This window comes from Schistocerca cancellata, chromosome 2 (assembly GCF_023864275.1).
Source record: "Schistocerca cancellata isolate TAMUIC-IGC-003103 chromosome 2, iqSchCanc2.1, whole genome shotgun sequence".
In the NCBI taxonomy this organism is placed as follows: Eukaryota; Metazoa; Arthropoda; class Insecta; order Orthoptera; family Acrididae; genus Schistocerca; species Schistocerca cancellata.
The window spans coordinates 219,043,967-219,062,183 of record NC_064627.1 but is presented as its reverse complement, the minus strand read 5'-3'; the positions used below and the strand labels follow the sequence as shown (position 1 = coordinate 219,062,183).

At 39.8% G+C, this 18,217-nt stretch overlaps 1 protein-coding gene across 5 annotated transcripts in view; it reads right to left on the bottom strand.

The window, feature by feature from the left end:
- The window catches only part of LOC126161545 (ring canal kelch homolog), a 163,166-nt gene that overhangs the window by 118,215 nt on the left and 26,734 nt on the right, over positions 1–18,217 (bottom strand). For all 5 annotated transcript variants that reach the window (XM_049917473.1, XM_049917474.1, XM_049917475.1 and 2 more), the window contains 2 exons: positions 15,122–15,297; positions 8,391–8,487 (listed from right to left, as the gene is read on the bottom strand). In XM_049917473.1, the coding sequence (XP_049773430.1) occupies positions 8,391–8,487; positions 15,122–15,297 (273 nt within the window). The remainder of the gene's footprint in view (positions 1–8,390; positions 8,488–15,121; positions 15,298–18,217) is intronic.

The window sequence follows — 18,217 nt, the reverse complement described above, 5'->3', positions numbered from 1 at the left end:
GAATATTAGATGATGATGATAATGAACATAGTTTTAGGGTGTAAAAGTTGGGTCATCCATGTCAATGATATCAGAGTTGACTGCCTTATTCACAAGGTCATTGAAGATGTAACAGAAACCAGATTTGGATGAGGTTGGGCTCCAAATTGGCAGTGGCTTTTTATTAAAAAAATGCTTTAATTTACTTCAGAACCACAGAAAACTTAAATGTGGGTGGCTGGAATGGGGTTTGAACTATCAGTGCCTAGAATACTGTGCCAACTCTCTCAGTAAATGATCAAGAGAAGAAATTACATACTAAACTAGTGAAAACGAACTAAATTGTACAACATATTCAATAAACCACACACTACAGAAAGAAAAGGAAGTGAATAAATTGAGGCAGAGGAAACAAGAGGCAGAATACAAGATGGAAGGAAGTGATAAAAGAAGAGTATGAAATAACCAAAATTGTGGTGATAAGTAGGGAAAGGGGAAGGGAGGGGAGGGGAAGAAGGGGGAAACAGAATTATAAAAACTATGTGGCTAAGTGACAGTGAATAAAGAAAATGGGTGAAAAACAACAACATTAACACATTTATGTTGGCACTGTGAATTTTGTTTCACGCAATGGAGGAGAGGTTGTATTCAAATGCCCTGAGCTACTATTTTAATATATTGGACTTTTATTTTTAAAACAATAAGAGATCACATAAAATAATTTTACACCAAATTGATCACAATTATGTGATATCTTATTTGTTCAAAAAGCTCTGTCGTTGAAGGGTCACACAAAATTGTATTCAGAGTTGTCCATTGCACTTGGCTGATAGATAATACAGCACACGTTATTGTATTGCAGGTAGCATTATTGGCACAGCTGAGCTTGAGCCACCTGGGGTACACCTTCTCTGAGGAGAGCTAGTATGAGCCCCTGGTGGTCCATGCTGCCCAATGGGAAGATCTAGCATGAGCCACCAGGAGTACACTAGAGTGTCCAAGTTTTTAGCAAATAAAAAGGTATTGCAGAGCATAGGAGGGATAAACTGTCAGAATCCATGAAAGAATAAGCACTAGATGAAAGTTGCAACAAAATATGAGGAGGGCAGCACTCGAGATGTTAGTTGAATTGTAGATAGCACAGTAAGGAAAGAAAAGAGGAAGAAGATGTACCAAACTATGAAGAAAAAGCAAAAGAGAAACAGTGAACGATCCAAGCTCAAGATGTGCAGCATCAAGCGAATTGCAAGAACCACACTATCATGGTTGTGTGGTCACAGTGTTGGAGTGCAAACTGTGTTCAAATCTCTCTTGTGTCCCATATCCCCCCTTCCCTCCCCCACCCCCCCCTCCCCCCCCCCCCACAAAAAAAAGAATTACGGATTTTCCATCTCGTCTCTGACATTCTCTCTCGTAGTCTTGGCAACTGTCAGACTATATATTGCTTATAGAATATGTATCATCTGATACGAATATATTACCGTCACAAGTAAACATGATGAATAGTGAAAGCACGTGAGATGCAGCATAGACCTCACAGAAATGAAAACAACAACTAAGGCATTCAAGAATCAAAACTTATGAAACAGAGTACAAGAGTCATAACATGTGGTACTTGTGGAGAATAAATAGGAGGTACGTACGTCTGAAAGTCCCTTCCTTACACCTCACTGTGCAAACGGATGTTACATCACAACATACACAAATATGAAAACAACAAACAGACACCTCAATGAGGGGGGGGGGGAGCGGGGGGGAGCACAAGTGAGATTTGAACACAGGTCTCCCCCACTCCCCCATCACAGTCCAAAACCATGATCACATAACCACGATGCCATGGACACCCAAACTCGCTCAATGTTGCACGTCTTCTTGAGCTTAGACCATATACTATTTCTATTTTGCTTCTTTTTTCAAAGTTCAGTACACCTTCTTCCTGTTTTCATGCTCGATCTGTGTTCAGTTTTCAATGGGCTATTCACTGAGCCATCTTACCACTAAATCTGAGGGGGGTGTGATGTGGAGATTCCCCTGTAAGAAACTACTTATATTATGCCTCTCTGTCATTATCTGGAGCACAGTTGTGCAATAAGGGATCCTTACCTATTACAGTTGTCAGAGGACCCTGAAAAAGTTTGAAGAAGAGCAATTAATTTTACTTTATTTTATTATAAAAGAGGGGAGAGAATGTCAATATGTGATAAGAATGTTGGGATGACCATAATTAAAACAAAGGCATTTTGCACTGTAGCTAAATATTTTCACAAAATTTCAGTCACAAACGTTTTCCTCTGAATGTCAAAATATATTGTTGCCTCCTTTTCACACAGGGGGCAATGACCATTGCAACAACATAAGAGAAATCAAGAGATTCCACATAATGATTTGGGCATTCTTTTTTCTTTCATACTATTTGAGAGTGAAAGAGGAAAAAGATAGTTTGAAAGTAGTGACTTGTACGCTCTAACATGCAAAGGTAAGTGCGATTTTCAAATTAATGATGTCGATGTAGATGAAAGGACATGTTTTGGCAGTTGCCTTTGATTTTGGTGGGGCAGCTGATACGGCTCCTATGTGAAGTCAGAAAGAGATTGCAATATAGTTTTTAAAAAACATAGATGTCACAAAAAAGCAGTAAGTGCAGGACAGTGAGTGGGGGCAGTTTGCATGTGACTATAGGGTATCATTCACATCAGAAAGCATTGCATGGAAGATATCACTAAACAACAGAATATCAATAGTGCCAGGGAAGAGTAGAGAGGATTTTGAATGGGGTCCTATTTCAGAGCATGAAACAAGATACCCAAGCAAGACTGCTGTGCTGTTGTCTCCCATTCCCTCTTACTTCACAACTTGATCCCTTCCAGTCACTTTTTTCAAACTGCCCTATCCCATAGTTTTTGGTCCAGGCCATAGTGCTCTTCCAATCCCATTACAAACTGAACTTTTGTAACACAAATACAAGGGCGTGCTGAAAAGTAATGTCTTAGAATTTTTTATGTGAAAAAACTTAAAAGCTTTCTAAATAAAACAAATGTTATTAACATTTTAGATCTTCATTCTTCATGTCTACATACACTCCTGGAAATTGAAATAAGAACACCGTGAATTCATTGTCCCAGGAAGGGGAAACTTTATTGACACATTCCTGGGGGCAGATACATCACATGATCACACTGACAGAACCACAGGCACATAGACACAGGCAACAGAGCATGCACAATGTCGGCACTAGTACAGTGTATATCCACCTTTCGCAGCAATGCAGGCTGCTATTCTCCCATGGAGACGATTGTAGAGATGCTGGATGTAGTCCTGTGGAACGGCTTGCCATGCCATTTCCACCTGGCGCCTCAGTTGGACCAGCGTTCGTGCTGGACGTGCAGACCGCGTGAGACGACGCTTCATCCAGTCCCAAACATGCTCAATGGGGGACAGATCCGGATGCTCAATGGGGGACAGATCCGGAGATCTTGCTGGCCAGGGTAGTTGACTTACACCTTCTAGAGCACGTTGGGTGGCATGGGATACATGCGGACGTGCATTGTCCTGTTGGAACAGCAAGTTCCCTTGCCGGTCTAGGAATGGTAGAACGATGGGTTCGATGACGGTTTGGATGTACCGTGCACTATTCAGTGTCCCCTCGACGATCGCCAGTGGTGTACGGCCAGTGTAGGAGATCGCTCCCCACACCATGATGCCGGGTGTTGGCCCTGTGTGCCTCAGTCGTATGCAGTCCTGATTGTGGCGCTCACCTGCAGGGCGCCAAACACGCATACGACCATCATTGGCACCAAGGCAGAAGCGACTCTCATCGCTGAAGACGACACGTCTCCATTCGTCCCTCCATTCACGCCTGTCGGACACCACTGGAGGCGGGCTGCACGATGTTGGGGCGTGAGCGGAAGACGGCCTAATGGTGTGCGGGACCGTAGACCAGCTTCATGGAGACGGTTGCGAATGGTCCTCGCCGATACCCCAGGAGCAACAGTGTCCCTAATTTGCTGGGAAGTGGCGGTGCGGTCCCCTACGGGACTGCGTAGGATCCTATGGTCTTGGCGTGCATCCGTGCGTCGCTGCGGTCCGGTCTCAGGTCGACGGGCACGTGCACCTTCCGCCAACCACTGGCGACAACATCGATGTACTGTGGAGACCTCACGCTCCACGTGTTGAGCAATTCGGCGGTACATCCACCCGGCCTCCCGCATGCCCACTATACACCCTCGCTCAAAGTCCGTCAACTGCACATACGGTTCACGTCCACGCTGTCGCGGCATGCTATCAGTGTTAAAGACTGCAATGGAGCTCCGTATGCCACGGCAAACTGGCTGACACTGACGGCGGCGGTGCACAAATGCTGCGCAGCTAGCGCCATTCGACGGCCAACACCGCGGTTCCTGGTGTGTCCGCTGTGCCGTGCGTGTGATCATTGCTTGTACAGCCCTCTCGCAGTGTCCGGAGCAAGTATGGTGGGTCTGACACACCGGTGTCAATGTGTTCTTTTTTCCATTTCCAGGAGTGTATTTATTTCTCAAAATAATCATCCTGGCAACAAACACATTTCTCCAAACGAGAGACCAGTTTGTTAAGACCATCGCTGTAGAATGGCTGACTTTGTTGATGGAGGCATAACCTCACCTCTGCTTACACCACTTCATCACTATCAAAATGAAGTCCTGCAATGTTTTCTTTGAGTTTTGGGAACAGAGGAAAATCGGATGGGGCAAAGTCAGGAGTGAAGGAGGATGATCAACAACGCTGAACCCAAGGTGTTGAATTGTTGCAGACATTGCAGCATCCGTGTGTGGTCTGGCATTGCCATGCTGAAGGAGTGGGTGCTCCACGTGTGGATGAACTCCCTGAATTTGAAACTAGATTACAGCATGCTGTTTCTGCCACACAGACATAGTTACGTTACACACAGCAATGTTAACACTGCAATTCAGAGCCCTCCAGTGGCAGAGGGCTGCAAATATGTACACATGAAGAATAAACATGCAGAATGTTATTCTTCATGCTTTCCCAGTGATCTGTTGACATCTTGGATATTCGGGAATCCAGCCGGATGTTCGCGTCGTTCTCGCACGATATTTCAACAACGTGCCTCACTGTCTTCTTCAGGTGCTACCTGAGACTGGTCCTTGGGTTGATCGAGTCCAGTATTTATGCCTGGGAGGAGCTGGGCATTCCCTAATCAGTCCGCGTCGGGTCAAGTGTTCCATCTGTGGTCCGCGCCCGCCAAACTCGGCTTCAACGGACCCCTCCAGTCGAAGATGTTCCGACTGCCGTTGGCGCCCGTTCTGGCCGTCCTCAAAGGATGTGGTTATCATCTGAGGTGTGTCAGACCCGGTCTGAGATGTTGGGTACTCTATCTCCTGACTGTTACTATCCGTTAACGACGCGAACATCCGGCTGGATTCCCGAATATCCAAGATGTATGCAGAATGTTAATAACATTTGTTTTATTTAAAAAGCTCTAAGCGTTCTCACAGGAAAAATTTGGAGGCATTACTTTTCAGCACTTCCTCCTATTAGTTCTAATAGTAAATAAGAGTGATTTAATTGTGAAGTGGATAAGTTTCAGACTATAGCTCTGAAGCCCAAGAATTCAGTTCCCCGTTGACCTTATATTTTTCTCCATAAATTAGCACTTCTTTCATCTCTGACAACTGTTAAACTAAAAATATTAAGTTGCATCATGGTTTGCTGTCAATTTTAAACTGCAGGATCTATGTAACTGGCTGGCAGCATCTGTTCAAAGGTCATAGGAAGACATGCGTTTACCGGCTCCAACAGGAAAATGCCTAACACAGCACTGTGGTGTTTCTGGTATTGGATGCCACAGAGGTCAAATGCCCGCCAGAGGAGACGGACTTAGTGTGCACTCTGACCACGCAACGAGAGTGCCACGATCTTGCCACATGAATACAGCAGCCAGTAATGGCCCGTGTTGCCAGTATAGAGGCAGGCACCAAACACACAGCCATTCAGGTCAGTGCTCGTACTTGATACTTTTGGATCCACCTTTGCTGTACTAGGACTGCTTGATAACTCACTTGCTTGTACCCACTTATTCATTTTGGTCACACCTCAGATTTGTCTCTCTACTGCTCTTGACCTTGTCTCATTGTCATGGAGACGGCTTCGCGTGGCACCTCACTTTTGTCTAGGTTGATTGTCCTTGCCTGTTGTATTGGCTGCAGTCTGTCTGTTGCAGTTCATTTGCCTTCCATTAGCTTGGATTACTCTTCCGTAGGCGGCTCTTCCATCTTGTGGCTTCCTCTGGTCCTCCGTTTCTTACAGAACTCCGAAGTGCACACCGATATCGGGCTATCCGCAGATATAGCTGTGTTCAAACTATCAGGCTGAGGGTGAATTTGCTGTGGTGTGAGTATGTTTGCAGTGAAGACCATACCCATCTGAATTAGTTCAAATACTACTGTTCATATTCTTGTGTAACGGTATGTGGCTGTCAAAGATATACCACAGTATAAATGCATCATCACATAAATTACATTGTATTTTGTTCAATAAGCATGGAAGTATATTGTAAGTTTATCATCTTAACCCTTTCAGATTCGAATTTTTTTTTAGAGAAGGAAAATTTTTCTTTACGTGGTAATGCTCTTAGGTGACTTTTTAATAGTTTTAGACACAAGGTTTATACAAAATTATGCACCTGTTTTGAAAATGTACTTTGTACACTAGGCTTCTTCATATGGACTACGATAACTAATTACAAAATATTCTCTACTGCAATAAATAGCAAAATGATCATTATTCATTAACTACCATGCAAAATAACAATAACAATATTCAATTATACAGTGGAATATAGCAAACCAACCACATCCATGTGTTCTGGTAATCATGAGCTACTATGCACTGCTACACTGACTTGCTAATACTTTCACAGTGATGCCCAACAGTTGGCAGCACATGTTCACGATGAAAAGGCTGAACATTCACAAATGTGAACCTCAGATTTGCATTTGGAAAAAAATACTTTTGTAGCAACTAAGATGCCATAAAAGTTAATGTACATAATTGTAGCCAGAGGGTTTGAAAGGGTTTAACAACATAATGATATCCACAGAGTTACTTCTTACACTTATATAAATTGGGCAAATTAAACAAGCTGGTGTGCAATTCAATATCCAGAGATTTTTACTTCATATATATTGTACATTACGAACGAGTACAAAATTATTTTAGTATTTGCTCCTACAGGTCCTCAACTGTAAAACATCATCAGATAATTATTCAGGCTGTAGTAAGAATAATTCTAGGGCTTGCCATTGTCACAATTCACGCACTAGCAGTTGTAAATATGTAGAAATTACCAGTTTTTAGTTCCAATTGGTGCAGTAATCATTGTGTGTTTGGCCTAAGCTATATTATTTTAGGAAAATGAAGATTTTGTCATCACAAGAGCTATTTTGCAGTGACTTTGCTCCACCGTATTTCATTATGTCACAGGTGCAAATGTTTAGAAGAACAGTCTTTGATGGCATGTGAACACATCAAAAAATTGGTCCAATGTAATAAATCATGTAATGACATCCACAGAGAACTGTATGCACATATTATGCTGCCATGCTGCTATGGAAACTTACAATCACAGTGCATATATTATCTGTTGTGGCTAATATTAATGTCACTGAGCCATTCTGTTTTGAGGAGGGATTAGTGTTTAACCTTAGTTAATGGAGGGGGGGGGGGGGGGCAGCATGAGCAGTACTTCAAGTGTTTTTCTGAACATCAATAACTATGGAATGATATTCATATAATTAACACACTCTGAAATATAAAGTATTTTAAAATATGTCATTTACAAAAATCAATGCAATTCAATTTCAATGTTAGGTTAAAACTGCAGAATCCCCTCAGATTTTACTAACTGGAATAGTTTGAGATTTCCCTGGTTATTCCAGGTAAAATTTAATTCCTTACGAATTTCAGGTTCTCCAGAAGAATCACCACCTTGTGCCAAGTTGGTTGCATGGTTCCAACAGCATGGTGTCTCAATGAGCACAGGAAGTATATTAAGGGATTGATGCAACAAATATTTCCAGAAACTTTTATTCATTACCCATCACACTACTCTGATCCCACATCCTCTAATTTATTTCCTCAGGTCGTCTCACAGAGATAGTGTACAAACACCTAAAGAAGTAAAAACTGCAATTCTATGGGAAACATATGCATTTTCTTACCCTTTAAATCTCATGAAATATTTTCTCTTTACTTAATTGTACTTATCTACAACATCATATACCACAGTACTTAATGCTGAACTTCAACTTAATATAAACCTCATAATCATAAATGTACTATAACTCAAGAAACAATTGCTGACTAGGCATGCAAACAGTATTTCATTATAGTATGAATATACAACCGACACAAACCTTTTCTTCTGAAGGAACTGTAAGTCTGTCGCTGCAAATCAGTTTTGCCACTTGCTGAGGAGAAAGAGTTAGAAATTCTTCACACTCTACTACTTCACTGAAACAAATATAACAATTATGTTTCTTAGGCAATCTCTCTCTCTTTCAAAATGAAGGAAATAAGCATAAATTATTTTCACAATAACAGAAAACATACATAATTTATGTTTGTATTTCAGCTTTAAAAACCATGGCAGACAAATATGGATTAAAACTGAGTGCAGATCAAGAACCCTGCTGTTCATTTGTAATGTTCTTACTGCTTCACTTATACATGCTCGACTCACCCTCCCTCACAGCTCGATTTTCACCAGAACCTCTCTCCTACCTTCATTACACAAAAGTTCTCCTCCATGCCTTGCAAGATAGGCATGAAATCAGTGCAGTAGCTCAGACCCATGAAAAGCAGGGCCAATCAAACCTGAACTATTAAACTTTACAGAACCATGTGGTAGATGGTGTGTCTGTAGCACTTAGGACCTCGAAGCATAACACAGTTTACAACATGCATTTCATTCGCTATTAGTGACACAATTCCAAACAGGCAGTGGAATTTTTACCGTAGGTATAGGAGTAAGCCCTCCGTGTTGTAACATTATTCCTACTGATGTGGCAACTACCAGTAGAATAGTTCAAATATCCATGCAGACAGTGCATAGATAATCTATTCGGCTACTAATGTAACACTTACTTCCCTACTGAAGCAATGCATATGAGGATGCAGATTATCACACACTAGACACATCTATGGCAAAATGGTCACTAAAATTAAACTAGGATTGAAAAGAGATACAAACATGTTCTACTATCCAAAAGTAAAGTTACACATGAATGAAAAGAAAGTAACAAAATCAGGAATCACAGTTTCTTTCCACTGGCAAAATGAGAAATGAAATTTATCAGGACTTTCACAGTAAAATCTCCCTCCCAGAACACTGAACAAGAAGAATTTAGCTGGCCTCAATAAGATGAGAAACAATTAAGTCAGTTCTCAAATGAAACCTGTCATTATCCAATATGCTCCTCACACCACCCACAATAGTGTCCTGTCAACTTTCCACCTCTGTGATATCCTGGCCATACTGTATGATCCATCTCAATCCATTTTGTTATCATGTGTTTCAGGCATTTATTAACAGCTCTACTGTGAAACTTATCTACAAGAATTTATTTGTACTTACCATATCAAGAAATGTTAGAAAATATAACAATGTTACTTTTATGGCACATAATATGGAATACATAGCTTCTGTCTAATGAAACAAGATGAATCGAAGGGGAAATTGAAGTGGTTCCGCGCCTTGTAAGAACAAAATTTTTTGTTTAGTTTAATCCCCAAACATGTTTTATCAATGTTTTTGCGCCATCTGTTTGGTCCACTTAAAGTTGCTTTAAGAGGTCGTCAATTCAGCTCTGATCAACAAGTGAAGGAAGCTGCATAACCGAAGACTTTTTTTTTCTGCAGAGGGTATCAAATAGCTTGTGCAATGGTGGAGCAAAAGCATTAAAAAGGAGGGAGCCTATGTTGAAAAATGGTATCAATAAAAATTGTAGACTCTTGTTGTAAAAAATTATAGAAATTGAGTGTAGATACTTACTGACCCATGCTCAGTATACGTACAAATTATCTCTAGGTTAGAAACATGTTGACATATTCATTATTATTTTTTGCACGCTTGAGAACAGTGCTTAAAATTACATTATCACAATTTGTCTTTCTTGTAATAATGTCCCTGAGAAGTTGCCCTTCTTCATTTATTTCTTTTAGGATGTTTTTGACTTTTTCTCCATTCCAGTGAACCCTTCATATTTAGATTTCTAATGTTTCTGGCTGCCGATATTTTTATAAAACTCACTGTCCAGTTCTCACTTCCATACACCAGCACACTCCAGACAAAATGCTTAGTGAACATGTTCCTTGTCTTGATGTTCATCTATTTGCTTGATATGAGACTTGGTAACCTGAAATGCATATTTGCAGTGGGCTAATTTCTGGAGTGCTTCTGTAATCTTTAGAAGTGATGCACCTTAAATAGCAAACCTATTTACCTGTGCAAGTGCGAGTGCTATGTTTGCAGTGATTTGCTGACAACTCTTGCATACTGCTAACAGCTATTTTGTTTTTATTAGTGTTTACCTTTAATTTAAATAGAAATTACCTGACATAGTCAGCATGGAGACAGTGATCTGTAACCTTGAAAAGTTGTAGATTTCATCAAAACCTTTCATTGGCCAAGACTGCAATGTAGAAAATGGTTATGATCATTATTTGACCCAGATTGCAATGTAGAAAACAGTGATCATTGTTTTCTACATTTTGATCTCAATCAAATAAAGGTTTCGATAAAATCTATATTTAATTTATATGTTTTTAATGTAACCAGCAATATTTTTGTCATTCTGTTCACATTCTTTCATGACTCTGCCACTAAAGCAATACCACTGTCAATCTGTTTGCATAGGCTATTTCTTAATATATTTTAATTTCCTTTCCCTCTCTTTGAAGACATTGCTCCCTTCTTCAAGACACAAAGAAAAGGATACTGAAAGGGGGTAGCATTGTCCGCCTCTTTTTTTTTATTATTATTATTTAAGTGTTCTTTCACTGCCAGTAATACTTATTAATGTGCACTTCTTCCTACACAGTTTCCAGATTAAACTATCTTTCCAGCTGACTCCCACTTTCTTGACAGAATAAAATGTTAGTTTTCAATTTCCGTTGCCAATTTTCTTTTGAAAATCTATAAAAATTACCAAGGTCTTCCAGTTCCCTCTCCAATATCACCCATGTCACAAAAAGACTTTACTAGTTCTTTTGTCGATTGAGAGGTGAACCGATAATTTGTGAAATTAATCTGCTGACTGTGAATCCCTCGATATCAGCTGTATTTCATACTATCCAATAGTGACATACAAAAATTTTTGCTGGATCGGGACTCAAATCTGGATTTCCTAATTATTGTCAGCAGTCGCGACCCTCCATTCTTTCAAACATGCACGTAAGCATTACAAGCCTTGATGGGCACATGGCGGTAACAACACTGGCCTCCATTCTTCCCCGTTGTGGGAATCCAAGTAATATTGTGAGCATTATGTGATAAATTTAGTGGATTACAGTATAAGGATGTAGAATGCGACGTGAAAGTTTGGGTCAGTCCAGATAGCGTGCATGGGTAGCCAAAGGGTTAAAGCAAATGCCCATGATAAAGCTAGAAATCTGGGTTTCAGTCCGATCTGACATAGATTTTATGTCATTACCGGGTAGTAGAACTATCCTAACACAGCCGATGACAAGGAGTTCACAGTCGCTGAATTAATTTTGAAAATATTTCTTACAGCTGTGGGTTGTCAACAGTGTCTGTACTTTCAGATATGCATGTAACAACTGATATTTCCTTTATATGTACAGAAGCGTCTATGAATTTTTGGCTTTTTCTTTGCAGTCTACATTTATATTAACACGGAGTTTTTCACCTTCCATGAAATTTTTTTTAGTCTTATTATTTTTAGGAATTTCACTGGTGTGTGATAACCTACACTGCTTATTCAATTTAATTTTCAGTGATAGTGGAGTCCCAATTCATCAACCTCTGAGATTTCCTACAACACTTATCATTTTCATCTGTGATTTCTTTATCATTAAACTGATTTTCTACCTGTTCTTCCAAGTGACTCTCATGTTTCTTCATTATCTGTCAATATACAGGGTGTACCACCTAACTTTGTCACCTCATATATTTCCAAAATGAATCAAAATGTGAAAAATTCAATTGACCAGGGATGCACCTATGTCAGGGGCTCACACAATGAGTAGAAATGCACAATTCATAAATGTACACAAACATAACTTTCATCACAAAGTTACATTTTTTCTACAGAAATAAAAACTTTAGTGATGGCACAATTAGTTTCACTGCTCTGAATCTTGTATCTTCTGGAACACTTAGACTTTAAATAATTGAAACAATTCCACAGTTTCCGATGTAATGACATTATGCAAGTCGCGACGCTCGAATTGACAAACTTGCAAGGACATTTTATGGAAACAAAATAAATGCATCAGTAGCTGTTTTGTATTGGAGGAGTTGTGGTATTACAAACCTAATTTGGAGCAGTTGTTATCACAATTTAGAGAAGCCTACCAAGAATGTGTGTTTATGCCTGATGGTGTAAGATGTGCTAATAGTTATTACGATTTTAGGCAGGGTCGGTACCAATCTCTGTGGTGTACACATTAGAGCCTCTGTAAGTAAAAACCTCAAAAGTCATACCTCAGACGCACAGCCGAAGGCCATCCTAGAAAATTGCCTCGTGATTAAGGAGGCATCCAATATTATAGAGTAAAATGGTTAGGCTGACAGTTATTGCAAAAAAGAAAATTATGAGAACTGCATTCACTGGAGATTTAAAAGATTCAAAGGCTGTATGAAGTACTGTATTTCACAGGATGGTGTTGTACTACATATCCAAAGAGAAGAAACAAAAAAAACATAGTTCAGAAGGTGATGCAACGAGAACGAGCACAAGCAAAACACTTTCACCATTCTCAAATGCAAGCAGGGTCATGTGCCTGCACAAACTGCCAGGGTGTCTTTCAACAGTTAATTAGTCATCCTCTGTTGCGCAAGATGAACCGGTGGCCTTGGTAGGCCCCCACCACTCTTCCTCTTCGCTGGAGTCTACTCCAGCAATTCCGGGATACCCACTAAGTGATGCCACAGCTCCGCGTTCACCAAGGTTAGCTGCCTCGGCAGTAGGTCAGGACGTGCTGGACAGGCTTGGATATGTTCCAACTGCGTCTCCGGACACAAGTAGGTATAAAAAGGGCAGTACTTTGTTTCTAGTCACAGTAATCCTTGTTCTGTACATTATGGCAGAAACTGTGGCAGCATTGCCTCCTTTTAAATCTACATATTTCAAAAGGTATGAGGTTTAGAACAATGAAAACAAGTGTGCCGTCACTAATTGTGCCTCTGGTTTTCACTTATGTAGAAAAAAAAACATATGTAACTTTGCTTTGAAAGTGATGTTGGTTTACTTTTACAGATTGTACATTCCTGCCCATTGTATAAAGCCCCTGACAAATGTAGATCCCAGGCCAATTGCATTTTTCACATTTTGTTTCGCTATGGAAATATATGATATGGCAGAGTTACGTGGGACACCCTGTATTTCCATCTTTGTTCTTTTCGGATCTTAGCCCTGCTCTTGTTTGATTGTACTTTAACATATGCTGCACCAATTCAATTTTCTCCACTATATAAATGGACTACTTTTCCTTTGCTTCTGTACAGTCGCTAATACTACAAATTTTTGTCTCTTATAGTTTTCTACATTATTACCATTTCTAAGTTTCTTTCTGGTTATAGTAAGGTCTAGTTTCTTTTATATGCAGTTTTCTTGGCTACAGCTATCTCATCTCTATGATCTAACCTGCAAACTTTATTATTCCATACTTTGGATGGTTTTGGTCTAAGGCATTATCATCATTCCAGTCTCTAGGGTTTTCCTTCTGTCTACAAGTTTTCTTTGATTTCATCAAATCATATGCCCTCTCTTAAGTCCAAACTGGTTTTCTGCTTTTCTTGCACTTGATTCCGCCTTATCTGCAGCTAGAAAATGATTACTCTTCACAGATTGGCCTGACTAACTGTGGCATGACTGGAACTGCTTTCCGTAATGTTGCCTCGATAATATTTTGTCAATCTGGAATCTATATGGTAAGATCCAAAGAAGCTGTCTACTTTTTGGAACTTTGAAGATTGTGTTCATAATTACCATCTGATGTTGATCACACTCGAACTGATATCTTCACCTGAGAAATCCCGATCTGTCACACCAAATTTCCCCAGGTTTATTTTCTTTATAAGAACCGTCGCAGCACTGAAGTCAACCGCAGCCACTACATTGCCATTTTATATAGTTATCTCCAGAAGACTGTTAATATGTAAACATTCTAGCACCATGGCTTGAAGCTGGAAATTATGTTTGAATAATAAACACCAGCTGATTTACGACTGGCATTCAATAATTATATCTGTCACAGATGTCATAATGTGTGTATTGCTTTACAGACTAATTTAGCATGTACAACATTAGTACTGCAACACCATTCCTTCTTGCTGCTTCATCTCTGCTAGAACAGAAATTATAATTGCCTCCCACTTCAAGCACACTAATTTAACTTTTCTTTGTTTCCTTCTTTAGTTCTTCAGCTTACTCACTCTTGAAGAGGTCTGGCTATTCTAGGAATGGTATTATTCTAGGCTGACTTGCAACCAGTAAGATCTTGCTTGATACATCTTGTGTTATTTCCCCAGTTAAATTCTGGGTTCAGAAATTCCTGATCAGTAACGCAAGTCCCTTTAGTGTTTCCTTCATCATAGCTATCTTTTGGGTAGGTTTATACAATGGTATCCCACTGCCTCCTGCACTTACTGTCAGCCACTCATATCTGGGGAACAGAATCCGCTTGCAGATGCTGCTAAAGGGGCTGGGTGTGTGTGTGTGTGGGGGGGGGGGGGAGGGGGGGGGGGGGATCACATGTTGCATTCCCTTTTACGCTAAGAGGTGCGGTGGGCTGTCATTTTGCAGCCCCCTATACACAACTAAGATGGCTTTCCCTGGATGATTTCCAAGTCACTTCTAACTCACCATGTAAAATAAGTTACAGTATTTTTTATTTAACTTACGGAAAGTGTTGCTCAATATATGTTTCAGCATGGCTTAGTAACTCCAGACAGCCATGGAGGTCAGCGAAAGCTCTGATTCCCAAGCAGTTGGTTGGATGAAGTTGAGCTTGCAAGAAGTCACAGCAAGCATCTCGCACATATGTCAGCTGAAGTAAATTTGCTGCTGGCAGTAAAACCTGTAATCATTTGCTAATAGTAACAACCAACCTTCACAATTCAAATAATATACCACACTTACAAATATTAAAATAATACATAAAAGGAAGATACAAGGAGATACACTGCTTTACTTAATGCTTTAATGACAGTCTAATAGCAAAACAGAATCTGCACTACACAAATAAAGACCGTATTAAAAGTTCAACAATATGTTTGACTAGCTGTGAGTAAGTAAGTGGAGCACACTGTAGTATCAGTTCCTTTATTAGTTGTGAAGAGATACAGTTGCTGAGTGTAGCTAAATTTCAGTGATAATACAGAAAAACTGAATGTATATGCAGACAAGAAAAACAAATTCCTGGCTTTTTCCTGGTTAAAAATACACTTTTTCGAATGTGAAAATACACTATACCGCAGGTGAAAGTACATTTTTTCCATGTTAAATGACAATATACAGGGTGATTCAAAAAGAATACCACAACTTTAAAAATGTGTATTTAATGAAAGAAACATAATATAACCTTCTGTTATACATCATTACAAAGAGTATTTAAAAAGGTTTTTTTTTCACTCAAAAACAAGTTCAGAGATGTTCAATATGGCCCCCTCCAGACACTCGAGCAATATCAATCCGATACTCCAACTCGTTCCACACTCTCTGTAGCATATCAGGCGTAACAGTTTGGATAGCTGCTGTTATTTCTCGTTTCAAATCATCAATAGTGGCTGGGAGAGGTGGCCGAAACACCATATCCTTAACATACCCCCATAAGAAAAAATCGCAGGGGGTAAGATCAGGGCTTCTTGGAGGCCAGTGATGGAGTGCTCTGTCACAGGCTGCCTGGCGGCCGATCCATCGCCTCGGGTAGTTGACGTTCAGGTAGTTACGGACAGGTAAGTGCCAATGTGGTAGCGCTCCATCCTGCTGAAATATGAATTGTTGTGCTTCTTGTTCGAGCTGAGGGAACAGCCAATTCTCTAACATCTCCAGATACTGTAGTCCAGTTACAGTAGCACCTTCGAAGAAAAAGGGACCAAAAACTTTATTGGCTGAAATGGCACAGAAAACGTTCACCTTAGGCGAGTCACGTTCATACTGAGTTGTTTCCCGCGGATTCTCAGTGCCCCATATACAGACATTGTGACGGTTGACTTTCCCGTTAGTGTGGAAAGTTGCTTCATCACTAAACACAATCTTTGAAATGAAAGATTCATCTGTTTCCATTTGAGCAAGGATAAAATCACAGAAATCGATTCTTTTAATCTTATCAGCTGCAGGCAGTGCTTGAACAATTTCAGACGATAAGGTTTCATAACTAACCTTTTTCGTAGGACTCTCCATACAGTTGATTGTGGAATTTGCAGCTCTCTGCTAGCTCTGCGAGTCGATTTTCCTGGGCTGCAAACAAATGCTTGCTGGATGCGTGCTACATTTTCATCACTCGTTCTCGGCCGTCCAGAACTTTTCCCTTTGCACAAATACCCATTCTCTGTAAACTGTTTATACCAACGTTTAATACACCACCTATCAGGAGGTTTAACACCATACTTCGTTCGATTCACTTCTGCCGTACTCAATAACACAAAAAGCTTTCTGTTGAGCGGTCGCCATCTTAGCATCAACTGATGCTGACGCCTAGTCAACAGCGCCTCAAGCGAACAAATGTAGAACTAAATGAAACTTTACAGCTCCCTTAATTCTCCGACAGATAGTGCTTAGCTCTGCCTTTTGTCGTTGCAGAGTTTTAAATTCCTAAAGTTGTGGTATTCTTTTTTAATCACCCTGTACTTTCCATCAGAGCTGTAAAACTTATCAATTCTTTTAACAGTAAAGGTTTCATACAGCAGTATAGAAGTTCTTGGCACTTTAGGAAACAGGACCCTGCTTCAAGGAGCAGCAACATGTACACTGCATATTTTTGTATTCCAAAAGTATAAAAATGAATTCCCCAAATACAGTATGGTAGCTTCCAAAGTACTGAAATCGCGATTGCGTTGTGCTTTTGTCAGCCAATCATAGCTCACCACATGATATTGCCAGCCAATGACAGGAGGTATTTAGAGCATAGGACACATGATATAATCAGCCAATAGCAACAGCACTGTTAAGTAGCATGAACACAAATATGAAAAGTTAAAGTTTTAAATTAATATACAAACAGTACAGCTGTAAGAAAAGCTGAGCTATCACACAGAATACTGGTCTTTAAAATTTTTTTTTGCTGTTTTTATTTTTTTCTGGAATTGCAGCAGCTAAATATTTCTGACAAGCACAATTGTAAATTTCAAAGCTGTGCACCAAACATTTGGTGGGTTAGCTGGCTGAATACATGTTCTGTCGAGCACTTCAGCTCGTCCATATAATAGCCAATTACATATGAAATTACTCAAGAACTCATTTCACATTTTTATTTTATTTTATTTTAATTTTTAAGGATAATTATACCTTTTGACATTGTTATTGTATGACTTGTAATCTATGAAAGAACTAAAATAAACATGAAAAAGTAATGTTGAAGCTTGGTCCTTTTTAGCATGCGTCACCCTTCGAAACACATCAAACACAAATGCCCATAAAATTTTAAATAATGGCATTAATGGCTGGTTTTCTGGGCACAAAATTTTTCTGAGCGGCTGGTCCTCAATGTTTAAAGTTTAGAATGAGAGTCAAACTCTCAGTGATTTAAGAAATTCACCACACTTTCTCACATGTTGCATAATACATCTTGTGTAAAAGGAAATTTACGTTGGAAGTAACTCTTCTCAAACAATCATTTGCAACATTTTCCCATGACCTGTTAGAAATGTAAAAAGTTGTGATGTTACGGTCACTGAAAGCAGTCCATTGTTACAAAGTATTGCACAGTTTTTGTCCTAAAGCCTTTCGCACACCTTGCAGATGCTCGAGTGTGCACTGTGTTTCGTTGTTGTAAACGG